This window comes from Arachis duranensis, chromosome 4, assembly GCF_000817695.3.
Source record: "Arachis duranensis cultivar V14167 chromosome 4, aradu.V14167.gnm2.J7QH, whole genome shotgun sequence".
Lineage (NCBI taxonomy): Eukaryota > Viridiplantae > Streptophyta > Magnoliopsida > Fabales > Fabaceae > Arachis > Arachis duranensis.
This window is the reverse complement of record NC_029775.3, coordinates 9695132-9706873: the sequence shown is the minus strand read 5'-3', so window position 1 is coordinate 9706873 and position 11742 is coordinate 9695132. Positions and strand designations below refer to the sequence as shown.

General features: G+C 35.4%; 1 protein-coding gene across 2 annotated transcripts in view; it reads right to left on the bottom strand.

Moving 5' to 3' along the window:
• Window positions 1–8576: 8576 nt before the first annotated feature.
• Window positions 8577–11742, bottom strand: part of LOC107483227 (wall-associated receptor kinase-like 22) — a 5416-nt gene continuing 2250 nt past the window's right edge. Inside the window, exons 2-3 of one of the 2 annotated variants that reach the window (XM_052260171.1) lie at window positions 11093–11170; window positions 8577–9927 (exon numbers count right to left, since the gene is read on the bottom strand). In XM_052260171.1, coding sequence (XP_052116131.1) covers window positions 8729–9927; window positions 11093–11170 — 1277 coding nt within the window. In that variant the 3' untranslated portion in view covers window positions 8577–8728. The remainder of the gene's footprint in view (window positions 9928–11092; window positions 11171–11742) is intronic. The other variant, XM_016103845.3, reaches the window with a different exon arrangement.

The window sequence follows — 11742 nt, the reverse complement described above, 5'->3', positions numbered from 1 at the left end:
AACCTCTCTTCCCAATTCCCCCCTTTACCACTCACATCCATCCACTCTTCCCCATAAACCCCACCTACCTTCAAAATTCAAAAATCTTTCCCACCCAAACCCACCCTAAATAGCCGAACCTACCCTCTCTCCCTTCCCTATATAAACCCCTCCATTCTACTTCTTTTTCACACAACACAACCCCCTCTTCTATACCTTGGCCGAATACACTTCTCCCCCCTCCTCCATATTTTCTTCTTCTTCTTCTTCTTTTCTTTCTTCTCTTGCTCGAGGGCAAGAAATATTTTAAGTTTGGTGTGGTAAAAGCATAAGCTTTTTGTTTTTCCATTACCATTGATGGCACCTAAGGCTGGAGAATCCTCTAGAAAAGGGAAAGGGAAGACAAAAGCTTCTACCTCCGAGTCATGGGAGATGGAAAGATTCATTTCCAAAGCCCATCAAAACCACTTCTATGATGTTGTGGCCAAGAAGAAGGTGATCCCCGAGGTCCCTTTCAAACTCAAGAAAAATGAGTACCCGGAGATCCGACATGAGATCCAAAGAAGAGGTTGGGAAGTTCTAACCAACCCCATCCAACAAGTCAGAATATTAATGGTTCAAGAGTTCTATGCCAATGCATGGATCACTAGGAACCATGATCAAAGTAAGAACCCAAACCCAAATAATTATCTTACAATGGTTCGGGGAAAATACTTAGATTTTAGTCCGAAAAATGTGAGGTTGGCATTCAACTTACCCATGATGCAAGGAGATGCACGCCCCTACACTAGAAGGGTCAACTTTAATCAAAAGTTGGACCAAGTCCTTATGGACATATGTGTGGAAGGAGCTCAATGGAAAAGAGACTCCAAAGGCAAGCCGGTTCAACTAAGAAGACTGGACCTCAAGCCTGTGGCTAGAGGATGGTTGGAGTTCATTCAACGCTCCATCATTCCCACTAGCAACCGATCTGAAGTTACTATGGATCGGGCCATCATGATTCATAGCATCATGATTGGAGAGGAAGTAGAAGTTCATGAAGTCATCTCCCATGAATTCTACAAAATAGCCGAAAAGTCCTCCACCATGGCAAGGCTTGCTTTTCCTCATCTTATTTGCCATCTATGTTACTCAGCTGGAGTTATCTTAGAAGGAGACATCCTCATTGAAGAGGATAAGCCCATCACCAAGAAGAGGATGGAGCAAGCAAGAGAGACCCTCCACGGATATTATTAAGAAAAGGATGAAGCAAACAAGAGAGCCCACTCATGGAACCCAAGAGACGCATGAGGAAGCTCATTACCAAGAAATTCCGGAGATGCCTCAAGGGATGCACTTTCCTCCCAACAACTATTGGGAACAACTCAACACTTCCTTAGAAGATTTGAGTTACAATGTGGATCAATTAAGGGTGGAACATCAAGAGCACTCTATCATTCTCCATGAAATTAGAGAAGATCAAAGAGCAATGAGGGAGGAGCAACAAAGGCAAGGAAGGGACATAGAAGAGCTTAAGGACATTGTTGGTCCTTCAAGAAGAAGAAGAGTTTAAGGACATCATTGGTCCTTCAAGAAGAAGACGCCACTAAGGTGGATTCATTCCTTGTTCTTAATTTTTTCTGTTTTTCGTTTTTATCTATGTTTTGTGTCTCTACTTCATGATCATTAGTATGTAGTAACTATGTCTTAAAGCTATGAATAAATTCCATAAATCCTTCACCTCTCTTAAATGAAAAATGTTTTTAATTCAAAAGAACAAGAAGTACATTAATTTCAAAAATTGTCCTTGAAATTAGTTTAATTATATTGATGTGGTGACAATACTTTTTGTTTTCTGAATGAATGCTTAAACAGTGCATAATTTTGATTTTGTTGTTTATGAATGTTAAAGTTGTTGGCTCTTGAAAGAATGATGAACAAAGCGAAATGTTATTGATGATATGAAAAATCATGAAATTGATTCTTGAAGCAAGAAAAAGCAGTGAAAAAGCAAAAGCTTGCGAAAAAAATTTGGCAAAAAAATAGAAAGAATTAGAAAAAGCAAGCAGAAAAAGCCAATAGCCCTTAAAACCAAAAGGCAAGGGTAAAAAGGATCCAAGGCTTTGAGCATCAATGGATAGGAGGACCTAAGGAAATAAAATCCAGGCCTAAGCGGCTAAATCAAGCTGTCTCTGACCATGTGCTTGTGGCATGCAGGTCCAAGTGAAAAGCTTGAGACTGAGTGGTTAAAGTCATGATCCAAAGCAAAAAGAGTGTGATTAAGAGCTCTGGACACCTCTAACTGGGGACTCTAGCAAAGCTGAGTCACAATCTGAAAAGGTTCACCCAGTCATGTGTCTGTGGCATTTATGTATCCGGTGGTAATACTGGAAAACAAAATGCTTAGGGCCACGGCCAAGACTCATAATAGTAGCTGTGCTCAAGAATCAACAAACTTAACTAGGAGAATCAATAACACTATCTGAAATTCTAAGTTCCTATAGATGCCAATCATTCTAAACTTCAAAGAAAAAAAGTGAGATGCCAAAACTGTTCAGAAGCAAAAAGCTACAAGTCCCGCTCATCTAATTAGAACAGAAGCAAAAAGCTACAAGTCCCACTCATCTAATTAGAATTAATATTCATTGATATTTTGGAATTTATAGTATATTCTCTTCTTTTTATCCTAATTGATTTTCAGTTGCTTAGGGACAAGCAACAAATTAAGTTTGGTGTTGTGATGAGCGGATAATTTATACGCTTTTTGGCATTATTTTTAGGTAGTTTTTAGTATGATCTAGTTACTTTTAGGGATGTTTTCATTAGTTTTTATGCTAAATTCACATTTTTGGACTTTACTATGAGTTTGTATGTTTTTCTGTGATTTTAGATATTTTCTGGCTGAAATTGAGGGACCTGAGCAAAACTCTGAAAAGAGGCTGACAAAGGACTGCTGATGTTGTTGGAATCTAACCTCCCTGCACTCGAAATAGATTTTCTGGAGCTACAGAACTCCAAATGGCGCGCTCTCAATGGCTTTGGAAAGTAGACATCCATAGCTTTCCAGCAATATATAATAGTCCATACTTTATTCGAGATTTGATGACGTAAACTGGCGCTAAACGCCAGTTCCATGCTGCATTCTAGAGTCAAACGCCAGAAACACGTCACGAACTAGAGTTGAACGCCCAAAACACGTTACAACTTGGCGTTCAACTCCAAGAGAAGCCTAAGCTCGTGGATAGATCAAGCTCAGCCCAAGCACACACCAAGTGGGCCTGGAAGTGAATTTATGCATCAATTACTTACCTCTGTAAACTCTAGTAGCTAGTTTAGTATAAATAGAACTTTTTACTAGTTTATTAAATATCTTTGATTGTATTATTCAATCTTTGGACGTTTAGTTCTTAGATCTGGGGGCTGGCCATTCGGCCATGCCTGGACCTTTCACTTATGTATTTTCAACGGTGGAGTTTGTACACACCATAGATTAACGGTGTGGAGCTCTGCTGTACCTCAAGTTTTAATGCAATTACTACTATTTTCTATCCAATTCGACTTATTCCTATTCTAAGATATTTGTTGCACTTCAACATGATGAATGTGATGATCCGTGACACTCATCATCATTCTCACCTATGAACGCGTGACTGACAACCACTTCCGTTCTACCTTAGACCGGGCGCATATCTCTTGGCATTTGGACCTTTTTCACTGAGAGGATGGGATGTAGCCATTGACAACAGTGATGCCCTACATACAGCTTGCCATGGAAAGGAGTAAGAAGGATTGGATGAAAGCAGTAGGAAAGCAGAGATTCAGAAGGAACAAGCATCTCCATATGCTTACCTGAAATTCCCACCATTAATTTACATAAGTATTTCTATCCTATTTTATTTATCTTTTAATTATCTAATCCAATCACATTTGAATCAGCCTGACTGAGATCTACAAGATGACCATAGCTTGCTTCATACCAACAATCTCTGTGGGATCGACCCTTACTCACATAAGGTATTACTTGGACGACCCAGTACACTTGCTGGTTAGTTGTGCGGAGTTGTGACAAAGTGTGATTTATGTTTGAGAGCACCAAGTCTTTGGAGCCATTGTTGATGATCACAATTTCGTCCTGGAATTCATTCCCACAATCAAACACTCTTGGGGCCTTGTCACTTGCTTCAACTTGCTCAAAGGCGTTATGCGCCTAGTTTGGGATCCTGGTAGCCATTGGAATTACAAACATTGGTGGAGATTTCTGGATCAGTACAAGCACAAGCCACCATGACAAGGAACTCACCACATGTCCAACTTAAGGACTTTAACTAAAAGTGCTTGGTGGGAGACAACCCACCGTGGTATGATCGCTCATTTTCATTCTTAGTTATTTTTCGTAGCAGTAGTTTTCTTACTTATTTGATTTTTATTGAGTTCTTACTAATTTTCTGATCATGCAGCTATTTTCAAACAGGAACCGGATAAAAAAAAGGGGCACACGACGCGTAAGTGTCGTTGACGCGTACGCGTCAGATGGGTGTGCGTGAAAAATAAAAATAAACAGAGAGTTGAGTGGGAGTGGCGCTAGAATAAAGCCTTTCGCACAAACAAGCTCACGCATACGCATCCATGACGTGTGCGCGTCATTGGTGATTTTGGCACACCACGCGTACGCGTCAGACCGGGAAAAATGGCGTAAATATGCGTTTGGGCAGAGAGTTGTGCTGGCTTGGGACTGGAAGTGTGCTAGAAGCACAAAACTTGTTCACGCGTACGCGTTTCTGACGCGTGCGCGTCATTTGCACAAATGGCCATCCACGCGTGTGCGTGCATGACGCGCACGCGTCGATTGAAAATCTGGGTTCCCATGCCACGCGAATAGAGAGTTGTACGTGCGCGCGGCTAGCTTTACACGAATCGCACAAAACCCAGGGCACGCAGACGCGTTCCTGGCGCTCACGCATCATTAAGAAAATTTTGCGACCCACGCGTACGCATCGCCTGCGCCGCACAACTATACTAGTTCGCCGTCCAGTTTTAATTTTCTTTTCCTCTCTCCCAATTCCTAATTCTCTCTCGTTCTTTTATCCTTTTATTCTTCTTCCATCTTACTGTTTGTTTTTGTTTTCAGTTCTTCTTTACTTGAGGACAAGCAAACCCTTAAGTTTGGTGTTGACGCTTCACTTAGAGTTTTGTTGTCTAATTTTATGGCACCAAGGAAGGCGAATCATCTTTACGGAGGAGCACAACCTGAAGAATAAAACAACCGCTAGAATAACTAAGGTGGTTGAGTTCCTTTCATTCTATATTCCTTCCCACTTCTACTATATTATGTTCCAAGTTTCTGCTATTTTACTTTTTTTGTTGCATGATCCTTTATTAGTTAGAATCCTAGGACTAGTTTAGTTTTCTCTTAATTGCTTTAATGCTGAAAAGATGTCTCATGTATTACTCACTGAATTTGAATTCAAATAAAAAAAATACAGAAGTGATGTATTGTATGAGAAATTGAGTTAATTTTAAGAGTAGTCTTATTTACTTAAATGTGGTGGTATTATTAATTGTAATTCTGAATGCATGACATGAACAGTGCATATTTAAATTTGAATCAAAGAATGTTGATGTACATGGAACAGGAATTTAGAGAATTATTATGATTTCTCTGAAATTAATGAAAGCTTAATCCTTGAAGCAAAAGAAACAGCAAAAGAAAAATAAAAGCAAGGTCAAAGGCTCTGAGCATCAATGACTAGGGAGGTCAGACATGATTAAAAGCTCAAAGAGTTGTTTCCCTATTCACATGCTTGTGGTGTTCTTGTGTCAAGTAATCCTTGAGACAAAACATTTAGAGTTGAGATCAATTACATAGTACGTCAAAGGCTTTGAGCACCATTGTCTGGGGATAATGAAAGAAAAAAATTAATTAAATATTTAGAACTTAAAGAGAGTTTTCCAGTTAAGTGCTTGTGGTGTTTCTGTGTCAAGTAAAGCTTGAGACAAAATATTTAAAGTCACGGCTAGACTTAAGGTGCAAAGCACCAAAGAAAAATTGTTGTGTTCAAGGATTAAATTGAGTTACAAAAGATCAGAGAATTCATAATATTATCGGATTCTAATTCTAGATGACAGTAACATTCTTCTGATTCAAAGGAGAGTGAGATGCCAAAACTATTCAGGATTGCAGTTGTAAACCCCACTATAAGAAGAGATATGAGCTTAATCGAACTCTCATTCTCATGCAAATTCACACCCTAAGCCTATATTGGTTTTGGTTGCTTGAGGACAAGCAACAATTCAAGTTTGGTGTTGTGATGCGTGAGCATCTTTCCTATCTTTTCTTAGTGAATTTGCATCTAATTTGTTGAGTTTAATAAAGAATTAATTATCTTTTAGCAATATGGATGCTACTTTGAGTCTTTTGCAATTTTGTTTATTTTAGATAGCATTCAGTTGGATTTGATGGAGTTTCTGCAGCACAAGAACAAAAAGAGATGGCAGCGAGGAGCGACGCGTACACGTGACTGACGCGTACGTGTGAATTGGAGCTTTCCATGGCGATACGTACGCGTGACTGACGCATGCGCGTGACACGCGAAGAAGACTAGCGACGCATACGCGTGACATACGCCACGTGCAGAAAACGCAGAAAAATGCTGGGGGCGATTTCTAGGCTGTTTTGATCCAGTTTTCAGCCCAGAAAACACAGATTAGAAGCTACAGAATGGACAAAACATGTGGTCCCCACCCATCAAACTAAAGACCTGCTGATTATTCTGATTTAAATTCAAATCTTATTTTTTTAGGAAAAGATATTATTTTTAATTTTAAATAATTAGATTTTAAATTTATTAGGATTAGTTATAAAAAGGGATTCCATTAGTTAACTATTAATTCCGTTAGATTGGAACTCAGTACATTTTACCTGAATCCTTATTTTCTCTCTGAACCAAGAGCACTTAAACTTCTACTGCTAAAATTAGGAGCTCCGTCTATTGTATGGATTGATACTATTATTTTTCTATTTTAGTTCATGTTTTGATTTGTATTTCAATAATTGTTTTCGTTCTTTATTCTATGAATTTGGGTGGAACGGAAGTATGACCCATGTTCTAATTGAGTTCTTGTATAACTTGAAAAAACTCTTTAATTGAACAACAGTTTGAAAACATATTATCCTGAATTTCTAATTGTTTGTATTTAACGGGATACGTGACATATAATCCCCTTATTTTTGGATAATTAGGATTCTTGTGGCATATAAACTGGAATTTGATCATGCAGCTTCTAATTGGAATTAATTGACTAAGGAATTGGCAGTTAATGAATTTTAGAAGAGATTAGGAAGGTCTAAGGAATTAGGGTCTAGTCACATATAGTTTGCCATGAATTAAATCTTGCATAATTAAAATAGTTAGTAAGAAAAGTCAATCAAAAAAATAGATAATTCTGAAGCCTTAACTGTTTCCCCATATATATTTCACAACTCATTGCTGCTTGCTTTCTGGAATTCTTAATTTACTGTTTAATGCTGTTTGAATACCAAAACACTCTTTTCTGCTTGCCTAACTAAGCCAATCACTCAATCACTGTTGTTTGATCCATCAATCCTCTTGGGATTGACCCTCACTCACCTGAGGTATTACTTGGTACGACCCGGTACACTTGTCGGTTAGTTTGTGGGTTATAAATTCTGCACCACATCACCATTTAAACAAAAGCGTTATATTCCTTATCATTGCATCGCCTATACCCAACCCACTTGACTTTTTCGGAGCCTGTACCATTTCTCATTTTACAAGAAGCATATTATTGTTTTCATTCTCTTTATTCCACAGAAATCTCTCTGCAAATTAATTAGTTTCTTTGCAACCGCTTTTGGCATCTTATACAAGTTCAGATGATAAATCGACAAGCTATTAAGCACAAATTTGATGAGAACTAATTTACCATTTAAATTTTTCTGTTTAAAATATGGTGAATACTCACATTTAATTGTCTTCATGTGAAGTTGTTAATTGAGAATCGTTAGATATAATTCAATCAAATATGTCAATTTATTTAACGATTCTTAACTAACAATTTTTACATGAAGATAACTATACATGAATTTTTACATTAAAAAATATATAAAAGATTGAAAATATTTTATGTTTTTAATTAATAAAAAATTTATCTTTAAATTTGTTACGTGCCACACCCGGTCTTCGAGGCTTTAGAGAAGTGGTCAATGTTGCAAAAAGTTGTGTTACGGCGAATGGGTTTGAGAATGATTTGTTATTGGATTATGGGTTGTTAATTTGATCAACACGCTCGCTCTTTGAAGTTTGAATTATCATCTCATTTATATACAGGCCCTCTCAATTTATTGTCTAAGTTTCAGAGAGTGGGCCACTTCTATAAATGGTGCTATTGAGAAAATTTGGCTATTACACCAAATCCAATATCAATTGTTTATAATTATTAATAAAATAAATGAATATAATATTATTTTAACAGCTCAATTCCAGTTCGAGGTTGATTCAGCCAAAAGGCATTATGCAGAAATTTATTTTACTTGAAACACATACAACTGAATAAGTAAATAAATAAACAACTGTATTTTTTTTCATCTAATGCAAAGCTTACAAGTTCCTAAGTAAGAAGATTAAAAGACTGACCGAGTTCCTCCACCAAAATTACACAAAAATACAGTTAGTGTTTTGGAGTCCATATCTCCAACCATAATGACTTATTTTACATAAATATGACCAAGCAGTTTAAGAAAATTTACCAATTATTCGGTAAGAATATGCATAACATCTGACTCTGAGGTGAGTGTTATATTGCTTGGACATATATCGGGAGCAGAATCTGCAAACCATGGATGGTGATATTCAATTGCAGGATACTCAATTTCTTCATGATGATTTTGTAGTGCATTATTAGACTTCCTCTCCAATTTCCAGATCTCATCCAGTTCTCTTGCGACTTCTTTCATAGTTGGCCTTCTTTTCCCATTGAGCTCTAAGCATCTATATGCAAGATTGGCAACAGCAATTATGTGTTCTTTGTCTCCTTCATTTGTCACCCTATCATCAATAATGTCAAACAAGCGATCTTCCTCAACAGAAATAACAAAATAGGAAGCCAAACTTTTCGCTTCGTTAGATCCTAAGGAGGATAACGGTTTTTGTCCTGTTAATAGTTCAAGAAGAACGACTCCAAAACTGTAAACATCACTCTTTTCTGTCAATTGACTAGTATGAAAGTATTCAGGATCCAGATATCCAAAAGTTCCTTGAACTACAGTGGTGAGATGAGTATCTTCAATAGAGATCATTCTAGAAGTTCCAAAGTCAGCTACTTTTGCTCTGTACTTTCCATCCAACAAAATATTTGTTGACTTCACGTCTCTGTGATAAATTGGTTGAGAGGCAGCTGAATGTAAGTAAAACAAAGCTCCTGCAATCTCAGATGCAATTCTCAAACGCATATCCCAAGTCATTGGCAAGTCCTCATTTTGGCCATGCAAATATTCATAAAGATTGCCATTGGGAATGAACTCATAAACAAGCAAAGGAATTTCCTTCTCCAAACAACATCCTAACAACTTAACCACATTTCTATGGTTAATTTGTGAAAGGATGACAAATTCATTGATAAATTCCTCCACGTTCCCTTGGACCCTGAACTTTTTGACAGCAACAATGTTTCCATCTACAAGCATTCCTTTGTAGACGGTACCTTGTCCTCCCTTACCGAGGACTCTGTTCATGTTGAAGTTATCCGTGGCCTTCTCTAGCTCCTTTAAGGTAAAGTGTTTAACTTTGTTAACATTAACTTCCCCTGAAGATATCCTTTGTTCTAACAGCACACCTCCATTCTTTTTGAAGTTATTTTCTTTGCGGTTCTTTACTATTCTTCTCTTTATAACCTTATATACCCTCCATGAACCCATGAGTAAAATGATAGATCCAACACTCGAGAAAACACCTAACAAATTTGTTTCATTAATATTTAAGATATTAATAATATATATATTAAAAAATTAATAATCATGTTAATTTTACACCAAAATCAGTTATTAAAATTAACTACTAAAATAGAATACACATTAAAAATAAATTAACCTACACATATATTTATATATAAATACATAATAACTAATTTTAGTGTGCAAATAGCACTTTTGAAAAATTAATATATGTGTAAGTGCAAGTGCAAGTTTGAGAATATCAAGTTACACGAATGGTTCACAAATAAAGTCTAAAGAATAAATTTAAATGGTTAAATTTTAAGTTAAAGATAAGAGTGATGTTAGACAACTAAAAAAATTTTATTTATCGTAAATTTTATATTCTAAATTATGACCTTCAACTATAAATCTTAAATTATAAATTTAAATTCTAAAATTGACAAGTTAAACAACTAAAAGTTAATTTTCTATTTCTTTAAAAGATAAATATAATTTTTCCGTTATTAAGTAAAATGTTTGGAAACATTTTAATATTTTTTATACTCATTTTCTTTTTTTATTTATTCTCTCTTTCATTTAATAAGATTATAGAAAATATTAGGAACCAATACTTTCGATGTAAGAAAATATAAAGTTGACTAATATTAATTCAAACCGAAGACAAGAAAAAAAAAGTCAGTCACCTAATATTTTTCTAAAATTATTACTAGAACAAAAATTACAAACGAACACTTGTTTAAAATCTAATAAATTTTAAACATTGTTGTTTGTTTAGAAACAGAGGAATTTTTTTAGGAAAAGTCTAGGGGCCAGCAATTTTATTGAATTTTGGCCAGCATGTAATCAATAGAGAAAGGTGAGTCATTGGATGAAATCTCACACCAATCTCACACCATTAGATCATCATTAATGACTATTTGATAACTACTAATCACAAAAGTTGCTGGTCTCTAAGATTGCTAATTTTTTTTAACTTACTGCTAATGCTAGTATATATTAACCAAACAAAAAAATTTTGCTACTAACCGCTACTTTAAAGCCTGATTTGTTAGTATATTAATTTTTTATGCACTTTAAGAGAATATAATATTCTTTTAGGCCAAATCAACAATAATAGTTCTAATGAAGTAATTAATTATAAACATTATTCGTCTGTTTATATATATATATATATAAACGTACCTACTATAGCCCATTTTGATCGGCTGCTGTTAATTTCTTCGTTGCCGTAGTGGTCTCCATCCTGATTATCATCTGTAACTAACGCAAATTAAATACATTTACTGAGCGAAACTTAAACTATAAAAAAGTAATATGGAACAAAACGAAATTTAGTGATTTTCATGTACTCGAGCTGGAACTTATTTACAATGCGTGGGCCTTCTAGAAAATTAAGAAAAATTTTAGAAGTAATCAGAATTTATTATTTTTATTATTATTTTTAATTATTAATTTAATTTTTTTAATTTAATAATTTAATAATATATTTTATTTTATATTTTTAAATATTAATAACTAATTAATAATAAAAGACAATAAATTTCGATAATCACCTAGCATTCCTCAAAAATCAAACTACCTAGCCAGATTTTAGTGTGTGTGGGTGCTTGTGTTATGGGATATATATTCGTTTCCTAATAAAAACATTTGATAAAAAGGCCCAGAAAAAGTCATCAACCCCCCAAAAAGAAACTTTTTTATTTCGCAACAATATGCTTTTTTTTCTTAAATTAATAGCATATAAATAATTAGAAAAACATAGAAACAACATAAATCCAAAGTAGCACCCGATAATAACAAGAGCACAAGAACCCCCCCAAAAAAAAAAAAAA